General features: G+C 53.1%; 8 protein-coding genes across 8 annotated transcripts; 3 read left to right on the top strand and 5 right to left on the bottom strand.

Moving 5' to 3' along the window:
- Nucleotides 1–818: 818 nt before the first annotated feature.
- CCT1 (T-complex protein 1 subunit alpha) lies at nucleotides 819–2,635 on the bottom strand (the record flags this gene model as incomplete). Its single annotated transcript, XM_049403289.1, has 3 exons — nucleotides 819–1,217; nucleotides 1,270–2,543; nucleotides 2,593–2,635. 3 exons carry the CDS (start codon nucleotides 2,633–2,635, stop codon nucleotides 819–821), a joined length of 1,716 nt encoding a protein of 571 aa, XP_049251063.1.
- A 464-nt stretch (nucleotides 2,636–3,099) lies between these two features.
- J4E88_009689 (uncharacterized protein) lies at nucleotides 3,100–4,945 on the top strand (the record flags this gene model as incomplete). The annotated part of the gene is made up of 4 exons (XM_049403288.1): nucleotides 3,100–3,222; nucleotides 3,283–3,730; nucleotides 3,780–4,263; nucleotides 4,312–4,945. 4 exons carry the CDS (start codon nucleotides 3,100–3,102, stop codon nucleotides 4,943–4,945), a joined length of 1,689 nt encoding a protein of 562 aa, XP_049251062.1.
- Nucleotides 4,946–6,531: 1,586 nt separating this feature from the next.
- J4E88_009688 (uncharacterized protein) lies at nucleotides 6,532–8,111 on the bottom strand (the record flags this gene model as incomplete). The annotated part of the gene is made up of 4 exons (XM_049403287.1): nucleotides 6,532–7,090; nucleotides 7,391–7,886; nucleotides 7,933–8,008; nucleotides 8,061–8,111. The coding sequence occupies 4 exons, from the start codon at nucleotides 8,109–8,111 to the stop codon at nucleotides 6,532–6,534; spliced, it is 1,182 nt and encodes a 393-aa protein (XP_049251061.1).
- Nucleotides 8,112–8,328: 217 nt separating this feature from the next.
- J4E88_009687 (uncharacterized protein) lies at nucleotides 8,329–9,143 on the top strand (the record flags this gene model as incomplete). The annotated part of the gene is made up of 3 exons (XM_049403286.1): nucleotides 8,329–8,457; nucleotides 8,604–8,939; nucleotides 8,991–9,143. The coding sequence occupies 3 exons, from the start codon at nucleotides 8,329–8,331 to the stop codon at nucleotides 9,141–9,143; spliced, it is 618 nt and encodes a 205-aa protein (XP_049251060.1).
- A 464-nt stretch (nucleotides 9,144–9,607) lies between these two features.
- On the bottom strand, nucleotides 9,608–10,434 carry J4E88_009686 (uncharacterized protein; the record flags this gene model as incomplete). The annotated part of the gene is made up of 3 exons (XM_049403285.1): nucleotides 9,608–10,141; nucleotides 10,197–10,350; nucleotides 10,430–10,434. The coding sequence occupies 3 exons, from the start codon at nucleotides 10,432–10,434 to the stop codon at nucleotides 9,608–9,610; spliced, it is 693 nt and encodes a 230-aa protein (XP_049251059.1).
- An 822-nt stretch (nucleotides 10,435–11,256) lies between these two features.
- Nucleotides 11,257–12,357, bottom strand: J4E88_009685 (uncharacterized protein; the record flags this gene model as incomplete). The annotated part of the gene is made up of 2 exons (XM_049403284.1): nucleotides 11,257–11,714; nucleotides 11,769–12,357. 2 exons carry the CDS (start codon nucleotides 12,355–12,357, stop codon nucleotides 11,257–11,259), a joined length of 1,047 nt encoding a protein of 348 aa, XP_049251058.1.
- A 564-nt stretch (nucleotides 12,358–12,921) lies between these two features.
- J4E88_009684 (uncharacterized protein) lies at nucleotides 12,922–13,771 on the bottom strand (the record flags this gene model as incomplete). Its single annotated transcript, XM_049403283.1, has 2 exons — nucleotides 12,922–13,664; nucleotides 13,714–13,771. The coding sequence occupies 2 exons, from the start codon at nucleotides 13,769–13,771 to the stop codon at nucleotides 12,922–12,924; spliced, it is 801 nt and encodes a 266-aa protein (XP_049251057.1).
- A 1,358-nt stretch (nucleotides 13,772–15,129) lies between these two features.
- On the top strand, nucleotides 15,130–16,240 carry J4E88_009683 (uncharacterized protein; the record flags this gene model as incomplete). Its single annotated transcript, XM_049403282.1, has 3 exons — nucleotides 15,130–15,284; nucleotides 15,342–15,965; nucleotides 16,018–16,240. 3 exons carry the CDS (start codon nucleotides 15,130–15,132, stop codon nucleotides 16,238–16,240), a joined length of 1,002 nt encoding a protein of 333 aa, XP_049251056.1.
- Nucleotides 16,241–16,394: the final 154 nt, after the last annotated feature.

The raw sequence follows: 16,394 nt of genomic DNA, 5'->3' as shown, positions 1-16,394 counted from the left end.
TTGTGCATTTGGGGTCCATGAAAGCGTTTGGTTGGACGTGCTTGTTGTACAGGCAGGACTACTGCAATTCTTGCACTATACCTATGCTTTTCCTGCTCATTCTCTCCGTTACTACATCATTTCAAGCACAGCTGTTCAGTATTTCCACAAGGTGTTCGTCTTGACGCTAGACGCAATGGTGACCGCTGCAGGGACAACGGATGTGTAACTAGCATGGGGTAGCGAGCTGAAGAAGAAAGAAACAATCCGCCTCGCTTGTGTAGCGCCGCGATAGGCTGTAAACAAGCCGCTTGCAGCCATCATCACCGTGCGCTTTACCTCTTTAATATGAACACCAGGCACAACGGATGTCTTGGTCGCCAGATAATCTCACCGGAAAGCCATGTGTTGTGCGACGCGGCAGAGTCGCATGCAGATCCCCATCGTGGCCGTGAACTGCCGAGGTAGGGTTTGAGGCGCAATAATTAACAAGTCTTCTCATGTCCCAAATGACAGCTGCAAGTGATGAGCTTGTGCACGATCGTATCGTTGGGAGTCTTTTGGTGTTTGGTGCAAATCGAGGCCTGCAAGCTTTGGTTGCCTACATAGCTTTGAGAACAGGTGCTAGTCGGTCCGAAAGCCCTACACGATGGTCACATTTGGCCCCCAAAAGCTTTAATGAGTCAGTGCCGCGGCAAGCAGATTTCGGTTGGGGGTCCTTAGGGTGGCTTGGAACAGAGTGGGGATAATAGAGGAGTATCTTGCACGTGGGCTTGGAGCCTTCATTACGCTGTCGTTATCTTTTCAGTCGGGTCTATCTCCTCTTGACGCCAGGACATCTAATGTCCATGGCCATCGTCACCACCTCCACCTTGCTCCTCTGGATCCAGCTTGATCAGGGTATCGATACGCATAATCGCAACACACGCCTCCACTGCTGACTTCAATTGCTTGACTTTGCTCATGCTGGGTTCCAGTACACCGGCCTTTAGGCAGTCGTGCACTTTACCGTTTGACAGGTCCAGACCGTAGTTCTTGTAGTTCTTCGACTTGGCCAGCTGCTTTGCATCTTGCGACGAAGGGTCTGAAGGGTTCACTGTCCGCTGTGAAAGAGCGTGCCGTGATCGGAGGTTGGCGACGAGCTCGGTAGCATCCTTGGCCGCGTTGATGGCAAGTGTCTTAGGAATAGCAAGCAGAGACTGCGCAAAAGCAGCAATGGCCAACTGTTCCCGAGAGCCCTAGATTTATCGTTAGTCACGTTGTAGACATGCAAGGATTGGAGTGACTTACCACTGACGTTGCCCACTCTTCCAAGTAGATGTGCAACGCAGTTTCAACGGCACCTCCACCAGGGACGATGCGGCCGCTCTCGAGGGTTCGCTTCACGGCTGATAATGAGTCGTGTACTGATCGCTCCATCTCGTCCAGAGCGTAGTCGTTCGCACCTCGCAGGATGATGGATGCGGATGAGAAAGCCTTGGTGCCCTTGACCAGAATGCACTCGTCGTCGGAAATGCGCTCTTGCGAAACCTCCTCAGCATGGCCAAGGTTTGCTGCCTCGAACTTCTCGTCACCGTTCAGATCAGAAAGGGTGCTGACCAGGGTTGCACCGGTCGCCTTCGCTATCCTTCGCAGATCCTCCTTCTTACACCTTCGCACAGCCATGGCACCCTTCTCGACGAAGTGCTTGAGGCAGAGGTCGTCGATGCCCTTTGTAGTCATGATGACGTTGGCGCCGGCCTTCAGGATCATCTCAATGCGCTCGGTGACAATGCCAGCTTCGCGCTCTCGGATCTTCTCTAGCTGCTCCGGGTCGTCGATGGTGATGTGAACACCCAACTTCATGCGCTCCTTCTGCAAGTTGATGTCCAAGCAGGCAATCTTGGCGTCGGTGATGCGCGTCTTCATGGCTTGCGAGGCGACCGTGCAGTTGAGAGCGTAGCCCTTGACCAGTATCGACTGAGTCGCGCTTTGACCGTGTGCCTTGAGGATGTTGACAGCCTTTACAGGGTATTTGACCTCGCCCTTGTTGTTTGTCATCTTGACAGCAGTCATGCCGTCTACCACCATGTTGGCGAAGAAGTCGGAGTCGGAGCCGATGATCTTGCTGGACATGGACGTCTTCGCGATGTTGACTAGCGAGTCCCGACCGAGCGCATCGACCTTGGTGCTGATGTTCTCGTTCATGTACTTGACCGCCTCCCTCAGCGCCAGCCTGTAGCCTGTGATGATGGTGGTGGGGTGGATCTTGTTCTTCATGAGCTCGTTCGCTCTCCGCAGCAGCTCGGCCGCTATTATGACGACGGAGGTTGTGCCATCTCCGACTTCCTTGTCTTGTTGTTGGGCGAGGTCGACGAGGATTTTGCCTGCGGGGTGCTCGATATCCAGCAAACTGAGGATGGTAGCGCCGTCGTTGGTCACGGTAACGTCACCGATGTCGTCGACCATCATCTTGTCGAGGCCCGAGGGCCCAAAGGACGACTTGACGACATTCGAGATCGCTTGGGTCGCAAGGACGTTTTGGTCGCGAATGTCCTGGCCGCTGATTTTCTGGCCGCCGAGAACTGCACGTGTTAGCTTTTTGCGGCGGTCTTGTTAGCTTCCGCGGCTTACACAGAGTTCCTCCGCTACGTGACTGCTCGAAGATTCCTGCCATTGTGCCGGGTGATAGCTGTTCTGCTTCGTTGTTGCTGCCTCTACGCGGTCCAGAAAATCTCCAGCAATGCCCGCCCGCGTCGGCGACGGCGAATGGTAGCTCCGCCCGTCAATCGCGCTAGTCTGGACCCCTGCGCCGATGACTCGGCCCTCCACACATTTGGCTGTCGACTCACACGAGACTGCAACAAGCCGACTCTGTCTTAGCTTTACGTGACTCTAGAGTGCTCTCGCCTTACATTATTTGGGTTCTCCACCGTCTCTTTAACTTTCCATAACTCAATTGCACGTAAGTCGTCCCAAGTCGCGTCTTGATACCCCGCCTGCCCCACCAACTCACCCTATTTACAAATGGGTTTGGCTAGAATATCTACGCGATCGCGATTTTACTACCTTTGCATCGATTAGTATTCGTCAAGATATCTTTTGCGAGACGCTGACAGCTTTATTTAGCACCTTCCCAACATGGCTGAAGCCACAGCTGCCGATGGCAAGATGAAGGATCTTTCCATCTCTGAGACCAAGAAGAGCAAGAAGGATGGTAACCCCCAGAAAGCTGCGAAGAAGCCTCAGCAACAGAAGAAGAAGGTAGGTCTATGCGGCGACACTGAACATTCGACACCATGCGCGATACTAATCAGGCCACAGATCGAAGGTTCAGCGCTGATTGGTATCGATGTCGCAAAGGAGGTCGACTTGGGAGACTGGTACCAACAGGTTATTACGAAGGGACAAATGATCTCCTACTACGACGTAGCCGGGTGCTATATCCTCGAGCCCTCCTCGTACGCCATTTGGGAGAACATCAAGTCCTGGTTCGACAGCCAGATCAAGACGCTCAAAGTCCGAAACGCATACTTTCCCATTTTCATCAGCGCGGATAACTTGGAGCGAGAGAAGGAGCATGTGGAAGGTTTCGCCGCCGAGGTCGCGTGGGTGACCAAGGGCGGAAAATCTGACCTGGAGAAGCCCGTCGCTGTGCGCCCTACTTCCGAAACAGCCATGTACCCCTACTTCGCGCGCAAGATCCAGTCGCATCGCGATCTTCCCCTGAAGCTGAACCAATGGAACAACGTCGTTCGGTGGGAGTTCAAGCGTTAGTACTGAGCTATTCTTTTTTTCGGCAGTGTCTAATCTTTGTCCAGATCCCATGCCCTTCATCCGATCGCGCGAGTTCCTCTGGCAAGAAGGCCACACCGCACATCTTACCCAGAAAGAAGCGAGCGATGAGGTTCTCCAGATCCTGGACTGGTACTCTGATGTATACCAGAAGCTACTTGCCGTTCCCGTCGTGAAGGGAACAAAGACTGTCAACGAGAAGTTCCCTGGAGCTGACTACACTACCACCGTCGAAGGTTTCATTCCCGCTACTGGCCGCGGTATTCAGGCTGCAACATCCCATGCTCTCGGTCAACATTTCTCAAAGATGTTCAACATCACGGTCGAGGACCCCACCGCCAAGGAAGCGGGAAAGTCGGAACACGTCCACGTGTGGCAGAACTCATGGGGCCTGACTACACGTTCGATCGGTGTCATGATTCTGACTCACGGAGACAACCGAGGTCTTGTCATTCCTCCCAGAGTGGCTGAGATCCAAGTTGTTGTCATTCCTGTGGGAGTCACCGCCAAGTACGTTTATCACTGATGACTCAACTATGGCAATGCTAACGAAACCAGGATGTCTGCTGAGGCTAGGGAGGACCTTTACAGCAAGGTCAAGAAGATTCATGACGATCTTACCGAGGCTGGTGTTCGCGTTGAGACCGACTACCGTGAGGGCTACTCTCCCGGCTGGAAGTTCAATGACTGGGAGTTGAAGGGCATTCCTCTGCGAATCGAATTCGGCCCCAAGGATGCTGAGAAGGGTATTGTCACCACATCTCGTCGCGACATCGATGACAAGGACGCCGCACGTGGTACCATCAATGTCGACAGCATCGCACAAGAAGTCCCCAAGTTACTCGAGCAGATCCAGGAAGACATGTTCAACAAGGCTGACAAGGCATACCGGGACCACCGCATCCAGCTTACCAACTGGGATGACTTTGTCCCTACCTTGAACGGCAAGAACGTTGTCCTGGTTCCCCACTGTGAGGGCGACAAGTGCGAAGATGAGGTAAAGGCGAAGAGCGCACGGAGTGCGTTGGGCGATGGCGTTGCGGAAGATAAGCAGGCTCCTGCCATGGGTGCAAAGAGTTTGTGCATTCCTTTTGAGCAGCCCGAGGGTATTGAGCCTGGTAAGACCAAGTGCATCAACCCCGACTGTCAGACTCCCGCCAAGCAGTGGATCTTGTTCGGACGGAGTTACTAGTGGATTGACACCTCAGGAAGTGTATTGTTTATTCGAGCATTCGGTGGCATGGAGTTTGATGGCGCGGTGTTTGCGGCATGGAGAAGCGGTTGTCGTTACACTGGTCATTCATGATTTTGCAATGTTGATATAGCTTCTAGCATAGAACCCAAAGTTCTGACCTGCCCTGCCCTGTCCTTCGAAGTCGTATTTTCCTCAATGTACAATGTTGTTGTTATGTTGACAAACGCGCAGGTAGGCAAACGAATGCTAGTGCATGAATAAGCTAAACCAACGCTCATATACCGCTTGTGAATGATTGAGCCGCCACTTTTATCAGGCCTTTGCGACACATCACCGCCTCCGACTTTGTGCCAACTCACCTCCACGCTGCCGCTCTGACAGTGACTGACTCCCGTCATCCAACTTTTATCCTGAGTCACTCACCAACTCATACACCAAGAGCCCCCGATCCTTCTAACAAAACCTCGCCGGCCGCCCAGAATGTGTCACAAACTCCTCCAAGTCTATGCTTGCGGGCACCACAAGACAATCTGCACAACGCCGTGCCCCCACGCTATCGCTACAGGCCGCCGCATCCCCAACAACCGTGGAAATGCACCGGATCTGTCGCGCTCAAGTTCCGTCGTGTCCGCTATGGCGCCCTCGTCAACTAGTCCACCAGCGCGGAGAACCGACGTCCAAGATCTGCCTTCACAGCGTGCTCGTGAGTCACAGGCTCATCCTTCCCAGCTGAGAGCGGCGGTGCTAGGCAGTCAAGCACAACAACAGCAACAGGGCCGGAGCGGTACTCCAGCATTCCGCTTCATGGCGCCGATCACAGGACCAGAGGCGGTGGGTGCGGAATCAGGTTATATGCAGAGCCATCCTACTTCCCCTAGGTCAATGTCTCCAACTTCTCCAACTCTGAGTCAGCCTTCGCCTACTTTCTCTTCCACTGGCACCCTAGTCGATGCGCCCCTCTCTACATACACGCCCTCACCATCTACGTTCTTCACACCTGCCGACCCAGAAGTTGACGATAGGTCAGTAGCCTGCGTCTCATCCCTCTCTTTCCACGGTCCCATCGCTAACATCTCAACAGTGACGTAGACCCCAACTTCTGCGCTTACCACTTTCCTCGCTACCTCCCTGGACTGAGAGTACCTTGTAAGGGGTGCTACTCGCAACCGCAGTATAAGGATCAACGCGATGCGTGGATGAAGCATTATCGCGAACAACATCCAGCAGACAAAGTTGAGGATATTGCGCACTTAAGTGGAGTAGCTGCAATTATGGAAAGATTTGGCTCATAGCCATTTCCCCGTTGGAAGTGAGACGAATGAAAGTCGCTAATGGGTATGAATCTGTGGGAAGGCTAAAGCCATTGACTGACTCTGTACATCTTGGAGATCCTCCTAGATGGGAAGCGAACCTCTAAGAAGAGGTTTTGAAAAGCATTGATGAGAGCGGGAATAAGTCAATTATCCTACCCATGCCATTCAGTGCGCGTGCCATTGATCGTTGTCGTCTATATGTGCATCAATCGTGTGTCGGTCGTCATTCAATGCCGAAGCATGTCCAAATCGCCACAGCCGCTTGGCTATCTAGCTGGTGTCCATGTCATCGCCACTCTTCTTTTCCTTTTCCACTGTCTTCTTGACACCCTCCAGAAAAGCCTTAACTGCATCTCCGCCACCAAGTGGCATGCCTCCACCTCTCATATAGCCTCCGTTTTCGACATCAATGTTCAGTGCCTGGCTGACAGTCGGTAGAGCACCAGTCCTTAGCGCCTCATTCAGACTGCCTAATGCTCCCCTCAGCTGGGGTGCCCGCAGGATCCTGCTCAGAACCTCAATCTTCTCGTCCCGACCCAATGTCTGTATGGCCATCTGCGCGGTCTCGGAGTTGGGGTCGATTTGATCGATGTCTTCGACTTCGGCTTCTAGGAGGAAAGGAATTGTCGGTAGTTGGGCACACAGTGCGTCGATGGTCTCGTCGGAAGCGTTCTCAACGGTTGAGAGAGTGTGCGTAGGCCAGAGGAACTCGGTGAGGCTAGCGAACGGTTCTGATCCTCTTTGTTGTTGTGAGCTGCCGCCTGCATTGCCGCCTTTGAGCGAGTTCATGAAGTCTTGCACAATGGCAGAGACATCACCTGATCCGGCTCTGTCGACGCGTTAGCGAGAATGTTCAAGAGGATAGGCAAAAGCAAAAACGCGAAACGAGCGCCGCGGCGTGGCCAGTGGAAGACGTAGCATGATGCTTATTTTCTATTGTTGTACATGAGCAGCCAGTGCCAATCGCCATGTTTGGATGGTCTTATGCTTCTCCCAAAACGCCGTACCGTGACAGGATATCTTTATAGTTTTGTATAGAGCCGTTGGTAATTTTCACAGCAGCTCGATTCTGTCCGGAAAGGTAGACTGCGCCACGACGCCGAATGCGATACAAATAGATGGAACCTACGCTCGACCACCATCGGCACCCCCTTCTCGGGACTCTTCGCCTTCGTCTCGGATATCACCGCCTGTGGCACCAGCACCTGCGCCTCCGGTGCTACCGTGACGGTTTCGGCTAGATGGCTCTACGTCTTCCATGGTCTCATCCTCGTCATTGTTGGATGAGCTCGAGATACCTGCAAGTTCAGCCTGTACATCAATCTCCTCGCCCGTCAGCAGCAAGTCAATGACCTGTCCGATCTTGAGGTCGCGCTCGCTGAACCAGCTCGCGCCGCGCGGGTGCTGCGACTTTGATTGCAACCAGAAGAGATAGCGTTGTGAGCTCGAGCTGAACTTGAGGACGAAGATGCGGCCGTCGGTGGGCGACTTGATGTTCTCGGGGTCATCGATGGAGTCCTTGCCGGTGTAGGGTTGGAAGGAGCCGTCACCGGGGATCATGATGAGGTCGAGGTCCGACTGGTCGAGCGAGCGGTCGCGTGGTCGCCAGCAAAAGTGCACGAATTCTGCATATGTAAGTTGAGGAAGCGGTTGATTAGGTTGCAAACAAACCATCTTCTCCTTGGTACAGGTAGACATAGCCTGGTGTCGGCACTGGCTTGACTGTCTGCTGGTTGCCTTCTCCGCGCTGTGGCTATTGTTAGTGTACGATCTGGATTGTCAGTTCCCGCGGCGCTTACAGTCAGCTCACACTGGCCGGCCTTGAAGGTGATGAGCGGTTGGATAGACATGGCTGCGGTGTGTGTCGGTGTTGGGGCAGTGATGTTCAGCGGCGGTACCGCGAGCATCGCCGCAAGCTGCAAGCTCCACGCGGGTTACGTAACCAACGGAACAACTCTCGGCCCGGTCGCGCGTATCGATTGGACAGCTTGGCACACACTCGAATTCACGAAAATCGATTCCATCGCCAACACCACCGACCAGCACTAACGACCACAGCGAAACGAAATGGCGGCCAAACAAGAGGACACGAAGCCCACCACCCAGAAGTTCTCCAAGGGGGAGAGGTCGATACCGCACCACTCGCAGAAGGCCAGCAAGTACTACCCTGCTGAGGACGTTGCTGTCCCCAAGAAGGTACGTTCGCGATAGACGATGGTTTGCACGGAAGAGAAGGACTGCAGGGGTGCTGGGTGCATTCACTGCGACAGCACGCGGCGGGTGTTTGGGTGCAAGGACAAGAATCAAGACATCAATTGGAGCTCCGCTAACTGCGACTCAAGGCCCGCAAATCTGTCCGCCCTGCGAAGGTCCGCCAGTCTCTCCAGCCCGGTACCGTCGTCATCCTCCTTGCTGGTCGCTTCCGCGGCAAGCGCGTCGTCGTCCTCAAGCACCTTTCCCAGGGTGTCCTCCTTGTTACCGGTCCCTTCAAAGTCAACGGTGTTCCCCTTCGCCGCGTAAACGCCCGATATGTCATCGCTACCTCTACCAGCGTCGACCTGAGCGGCGTAGACGAGAAGGTTGTGGAGAAGTGCAGCCAGGACGGCTACTTCACCAAGGACAAGGCCGCCCACAAGCCGGGTGAGGATGCTTTCTTCAAGCAGGGCGAGAAGCCCGAGGTACGTACACACAATGGAAGTGCAATGCGACAATACTGACAAAAGCCACAGAAGAAGGAAACCTCCAAGGACCGCGTCGAGGACCAGAAGGCCGTCGACAAGGCTCTCCTGGCCACCATCAAGAAGGAGGCTCACCTTGCCGACTACCTCGGTGCCAGCTTCAGCCTCCGTAGCTCCGACAGGCCTCACCAGATGGTCTTCTAAGCGACGGATAACGATCGGGCATTCGGCGTTCAGTGCATGGGATGAAAGACGACTTCGGCATACTGCGGCTGTACTAGCGGTAAACAAGAATCGCAGCGGCACGGCAGCCAATTTTTTTCATGGAGGATTCCGACAAGGCATTTACCATAAGGCTTTATATGAAGCGAGCGAATCTGAGACGGTCCAAAAGTGAACATTTGGTCTCCGCTTGCGTGATGTCATAGTTGGGCGTTCAATTGGCGCAGTACATACTGGGTGGTAATCGAGTACTGATGCAAGGAATAGAGATACAGACGTTACATTCTTCGACCGATACTGCGCCAACTGCCCACGAACTCCCAGCGACCAGACGTGAGGGTATCAGAAGCGACCGCTAACCAAGGACACTACCACCGAACCAATTGCGCCAACGCCACACGTATACAGACCTCGTTACATGACCATAGGCTCGCCGCTTGAACTGCTTACTTCTTTCCCCTTCCTTTCCTAGCCCTGCCAAACTTCCCCGCCAGTCCGTTCGCCGCTTCCCCCGCGCCATCTATAGCTTTCCCCGCCTTCTCCTCCACGTTGTGCTTCTCCATCTCCGCCTTCAGGTCCTCAACGACATCCTTGCCAATTGTTGTCCCGTGGCACCAGTCCAAAACACCCATGCATCCGTAATTACCCTCTCCTTCACTCATCATGTGCGCATCGGCGCGTCGTGCCATGCCTCGCAGCATGATGGTTGAGGGTAGGACATTGTACCCAGAGTACACGAAGGTCTCTTCTAGACTGAAGATAGCGATCAGGATCAAGTAAGTGAGGATATGCATCCGCAGAGCAATTGCTGGAAGGTATAGAGGTAGGAAGCGGTGCAGGAGGTGGCAGATGGGGTGGTCGTAGTTTGCGGCAAAGGAGTAGGGGATCTTGATGCTGTGGTGCCAGCTCTGATGCAAGTCCGAGAGTACACCGCCAGTCGGAGAGTGCAGCAGATGTGTGTGGATATAGTATTGCAAAACCTATGACATGTCTGTCAGTACCTCTTTGTTAGGGAACGCAATCATGGGATCTTACGTTACGAGATAAGAGTCCGAGAATGCCATGTTTGACCATCGTCCATGGGTTTGGCAGGTGATTCAATCCCCATCGACTGCCTTTGATGAGTAGCAGACTCCTCATCTGCAGTACGTCTGTGATCAAGAACTCAATACCCGCTTGCAACGCCACACTAAGCAGTACATTTGCACAGCTCCACGCAATTACCCTCCTCACTGCGCGTGCGCCACCCTTCTGATTGTTTGGGATACCCCATTGTCCTTGAGATTTGAACTCGATTGCTAGACTTGGTAATCCGATGTCGAATAGCAAGAAGATCAGGCTGGGTATAATGTAGAGAGATAGCCGAATTACTAGGGGCGCAACTAGCTCAAGTTGGAGAGGAGAATAGGATGCGGCGATTGTCGTCCATGCGACCGAGAGGAAGATGAGGTTTAGGCCTGTCGACCATGAGGATAGCATAGGAATGGCCAAGAATGAGCCCAGCGGTAGGGCGATAGGCGCAAGGATGGAAGAGAGTAACGCGCCCATGCCGAAAAGAGCCTCAAATAGGTTTGGAATATACTCTAGGGATGGAAGAGTAGTAAAATATGTATATGCGCATCGATCATGTGAGGTGGGGATTCTGCGCGCGGTAGATGTTTGTGGGCTTGCGCTTGATTGCGATGTGAGCGATGACGTAGCGGCGGTGCGCGAACTTGGTTCACGCTGTGTCCGCGTGGGAACGCGTCCGCGACGTAACCTTGGAAGCGGGGCGCCCTTGTCTCTTAAGGCCCCATGTGAATGGACCCTGGACACGTCTCATCTTCCCTCCATCGAAGAGCACCGGTAAGAGTTTACGCACGAAAGCGATGTATTCCTCAAAGTAAAGCTGACAGTGACGCTACGCTCATGCGATCGGATCGCCCGGATTTACCCTTAGATTATCATCGCACCGCGCTGCCTCCCGCATCAACTGTTCGCCCTCGACCGCTGCTACAACCGAAACGTTATCCACACCTCCTCTATCGCTGGCACTTTGCGTGACATATACATCCACAACTTCCATCCTCTCAATTTCACTTCTGACCCTCGACCTTCACGTTCTGCGTTCATCCTGCTCCTGCAATCCAAAGTGGCTCCTGATCTCCTCATATTTGATCCTGTAGAGCTCGGCTTCTTCATACCTCTTCCTCCAGAGTTGTGCTTCTTCCTGAGCTGTCCGCGCTGCGGTCTCAGCATCCCGAGCGAGACCTTCCGCAATCATTAGCCGGATGTTGAGATCGAAAAGCTTGTTTCGCAGCCCGGAGCTGTCTCGCTCGTCGGCATCGTTCGACCCATCGAGTGCCACGATCTTATCGCCACCAGGATTGACTGGTTCTAGATGTCCGGATCGGGTCTGCAGCTCAAGTGGGGAGCGGAATACCTGGGGCGTTATAGGGTCCTCGACTGGCGGCGGACTGGGCGACGGGCTGCTGAGCACAGTATACGACTGGCTTGGGAGTGGGTCGTTCGCAATATGCTCGAAAAGGTAGGGATCCCTCTCGGGATAAGGCGCTGAGCTCGACTGTTAGTTACTCGGAACTTATTGATGGCTGATCTTAGACATACACTGGTAGTTTGCTGATGCTATCGGCACACGACTAGCCTCTGGTGGAAAGATCGAAGCGTATGGGGTCGGAACCGGTTCGGGCGTCTCCGCGACCGCCTCGGCAACAGCCCGGAGAGCGTACGGAAATCTGGATACGAACCTATTGAACACGCTCGAATCGTCGATTACGCCTTCACTCCAGCCTTTCGCAAGGAAGTAGTAGCGTAGCATAGCATCGCAGCAAGCAACCTCCGTCTGGCTATGAGTTGGTGGGATCAAGTTGAATGGGAACTCCAAGCTCCAAGAAGAGGCGTTCTCCTCTGTCAAGGTCATATGACGAACCTGCGGCTCCCCCTTCCGGTTCTTTCCAATGTAGCCGATGATTATGCGGGGGCCTGCAAGCCAGGCCATGAGATCTACTGGCTTCCTTGTTTTAGTGTAGGTGCTGCCTATGACAAAGCTTTTGAAGCTGTTGTTGTGATTGCGGTCGCGGATGATGTTGAACTGTGTACGGAATACTCCCGCATCAGGTAGGTGCTTGAACTCGTCAGGGAAGTCTCGGATTGCCCATGCCTGTACGTCCTCGAGGGTGATTCTGGTGGGCGCCATGGTGTGAGTGTGTGCAATCTGAACGAATGGGCGTGTTGTTACAAAGGTTCTCGCAGGGCGAAACGAAGCTGTGGAATATTGCGCCTAAAGTGAGCTCATCTTCATCGTGATATGACGACTGAAGATACCGGAAGTGGTTAGTGGCCTCACCGACGCGCGCCGATGAAGGCGATTGAGGGAGGAGCGATGAGAGGGAAGCAGTAACCCAACTCCATACAGCTACGCGAAAAGTGAAAGAGGACACCTCACCCTAGCGTCAGATCTGGAAAGTATGGCAGAACTTTGATTAAGTGGTAGTGGAAACATGAGTGTGTTTTGCAGCCTCATTGGTAAGTGTGCTGCAGGTGTGGGCTTGAAAACCACCGAGCTCTAGTTATTGGGCGAGATGATTGCCTACGGTGCGATGCAACAACGGTCTCCTCTGTATATCGCGCATCGCTTCCTTTTCATTCCGATGATCACCCTCTTGTTGCACTTTCCAGATTCCAATGGCACCCTCCCAAACTTCGAGTGAACCAGAACGTTTCTGTTATACATACGAAGGCGTCATCTTGCTCACTAACCCTAGTTCATAGCGCTCCGCCGTTTCTCGAACGCTTCTTGCTTGGCCAAGGTCTCTTGCTTTCTCGACTCTGTCTCAAGTTCTTCGACCTTCTCCTCTAGATTCTTGATGTGAGCCATAGCCGACTCGTTCGCGATCCTACCCACAACTGCGGCATTCTTTGACTTTGTAGCGAACTCGACCATGGTCTGCAACTTGTCACCCAAGCCTTTGTTCTCTTTATTGAACGCTTCCTGCTCAGTTGCTAGCTTCCCAACTTGTTCTTCGAGTAGAGAATGGGCCCTGTACAGAACATCTAGAGCTTTAGTCTCCTTGTCTGTCAGGTCTGTCAGGCATGCCTTGAAAAAGAAACAGTGATTCCAAAGAACCCGATGCTGCCGTTCCATTTCGTCCCGCTCCTGAGTAATGGCATCAAGCCGATCACCCATCGACTTCTCTCTGCTCTCTGAAGCACTCAAGCGTACCTCTAGGGTAGCGAGTTTGTCCTCGACATGCTTTGTCTTCTCCAGCATTGTGCGCAGCTTCTTGATCTCTCGTAGTAAATCTGCGTCGTTTGTATCATCATTGGTGGCGCTGCGCTGTGGGTTCTGGTCTACGGCGCGGCTTGTTGTCTTGCTGTCGTCTGTGGTTTCTTCCGCGCCGGGTTGCTCGTGAGCATCGCTGGAACGCTGAGATAGCTTCGAGAACTCAGGAAGTTCATTGATACGTTGGTCGGCAGAGTCTGAACCTTCTTCTGGGGTATCGCCTGTTTGTGATGAATAGTTGTTTCGTTGAGAAGATGAAAAGTTACTTACTACGCGTGGGCATCTTCATGGACATGAGCTCATACTGGAGTAATGCAGGACCCAGCATGATAGCACCGGATAGCGAACGTCGGGTATCTGATGTGAGAAGGCGGTGTTGAACGGCGATGAATATCCTTCAATGTAGTGTCAAGAGCGAGGGAAATGTGCGAGACTAGTAGAATGTGCGGCCGTTTGCACTGCGCGCTCGGTCACCGCTTTTCAAGCATTCCACGCCAGCGCAATGCTGCTTTGGGAAGGAGCATGGGGAATAACTAGTCCAACTCCCCATGTAGGACATGCATGACTCGAGATTCCCGTCTTCTTTCTTGGTCTTCACTGAGCTCTGATGTAAAGGCATCTTGATAACAGCCTTCGGTGTACTGCCACGCTCAGCCAACGCTAGGTCATACTAGCTGTATATCAGTGAAAGCACTTGAATGCCGATAATGCCAGAAAGTTTGGGGATTCCATGAGTACATTGATATGGAAGTCGGGACAGTAGCGAGCTTACGGTGTGCCTAGATTCTTTTGCTGGCCTCCCATCGTCGTGCGTATCTCTGCCATTTTGACCTGAAGAGTAGACTATGAGTGAGGCAGCTCAATCAATAGAGAAGTTAGACATTCCCAGGTAGTCGTAAACGTGGGAAATACACTTGCGTGGTTTGGCTTCTGAAGCGGAGAGCTAGAGAAGGAGAGGCAAGAAAATGCTGTCGCCAGCAAAAGTGACATCGCAGTCTACCTACCTAGGTAGGTAATAGCTTACAGACGCGATACTAATCACGCTTTGCTTCACTCTGCTTTGCTCTGCCAGAAGCCTATCTCAATTCAAGAGGAGTATTCTCTACCTGCACGTACCTAGTGGGGAGAATGCAAGGTGCACAGATATGCACGTGATCAAAGTGAGGAAACCTTGGAAGAGAAAGAACATCATAGATACTTGAGAGATGGCGCGCAGCCCAGCAGGCCGATGAGCGGCGGGCGATGCCCGCCTGGCTAACTTGTAGCATCTATGAACACGTCGCTTTGTAATGAACACGCCCTATCGGGTTGACACAATGCTAGCGCGCCCTACGAAGTACATCTTCATAGAGGCCGATGCAGTGATTCATCAGAAATGGAAGGCGACTGCGTCTGCCGCGTCGAAATGGAAGTCGCGAACTGAGACGATAATGACGTGTGCGGGGAGCGGGGGTGTCACCTCGCAGATCACTCGGAATTAACGCCGTGTCCGAGAGTATTTATCATCAACGGGCATGCCTCTCTTGAGATAGCTTGCTTATATTGAGCCGACCACCAGCCCATCTTCTGTGATTCATGACGCTGGCACCATACACTCTGCGCTCGAAAAATCTACTCTCTAGATCGACAGCACGACTCGCAGCCATCAATTCGCACATCGTTCCAAGACGATCCATCATTAGAACCATGTCTTCACTCCCAAAGACCATGAAGGCCGTGTACATTGAGAAGACCGGTGGAACAGAAGTTCTGCAGTACAAGACTGATGTACCGGTCCCAGAGCCCAAGGAAGGCGAGGTCCTGGTCAAGAACGAGTTCATCGGCATCAACTACATCGACACGTGAGCACCCCTGTCCACCTGCTCAGAAACCAAGATTTCATGCTAATCTGTGGCCAGCTACTTCCGCTCTGGTGTATACAAGCCACCGCAATTCCCGTATGTTCTCGGTCGGGAAGGCGCTGGAACCGTTGCTTCCGTCGGACCCAACGCACCTTCTGATCTCAAACCGGGTGCGCGCGTAGCCTACATGGCGCAATCCGCGTACGCAGAGTATACTGCTGCACCAGCGAACTACACAATTCCGCTCCCTGATTCCATCTCCACCAAGACAGCCGCTGCCTCGCTCCTCCAGGCACTAACCGCCGTAACCTTGATCCGTGATGCTTACGAAGTTAAGGAAGGCGACTGGATTCTCGTTACCGCTGCAGCTGGTGGCGTAGGTTTATGGCTGTGCCAGTTGCTGAAGGCTGTCGGCGCAAGAGTCATCGCTACAGCTAGCACAGAAGAGAAGAGGAATCTGGCAAAGCAGAACGGCGCAGAGGTGCTACTGGAATACCACGAGGACAACCGAGACGTTTTCGTGAAGAAAGTCCTAGAGACTACTGGAGGCGAGGGTGTGCATGCAGTCTTCGACTCTGTGGGCAAGTCCACCTTTGACAGCTCGTTGTCTGTCGTAAGGAGGAAGGGTACGATGTGCTCGTTTGGAAACGCATCGGGACCAGTTGAGGGTTTCGCTCTTGCGTGAGTCTTTCTTGTACTATTCATGAGGAAAAGTAGCTGACACATCGTCTAGTCGCTTGTCAGCAAAGAACGTCAAGCTCGTTCGACCTACGCTGTTCAACTACATCGCCACTCGCGAAGAACTGCAGACGGCGGCAAAGGAGCTGTGGAACTTCATCGAGAAGGACGGACTGAATGTCAAGATTCACGACGTGTATCCGTTGAGCGAGATCGTGCGTGCGACCCAGGACATCGAGAGTAGGAAGACGACTGGAAAACTGGTGTTGACACCGTAATTGGCGGGTTCGTGAAAAAGTATCACGAACTGGCTGTATGAAGGGCGTGGGAAAATTTTATCAGCTCAGCGCTTCCAGGAATCAAACATTTTTCACATCGAATACAAAGATTGGAAGCCTTTCCCCCTGAAACTCAGTTGACGCCATCGTTGTG

The sequence above is a fragment of the Alternaria novae-zelandiae genome, assembly GCF_023758075.1.
Source record: "Alternaria novae-zelandiae strain BMP 2774 chromosome Unknown scaffold_25, whole genome shotgun sequence".
Classification (NCBI taxonomy): domain Eukaryota; kingdom Fungi; phylum Ascomycota; class Dothideomycetes; order Pleosporales; family Pleosporaceae; genus Alternaria; species Alternaria novae-zelandiae.
The sequence above is the reverse complement of the archived record's forward strand: the minus strand, read 5'-3'. Positions and strand labels throughout refer to the sequence as shown.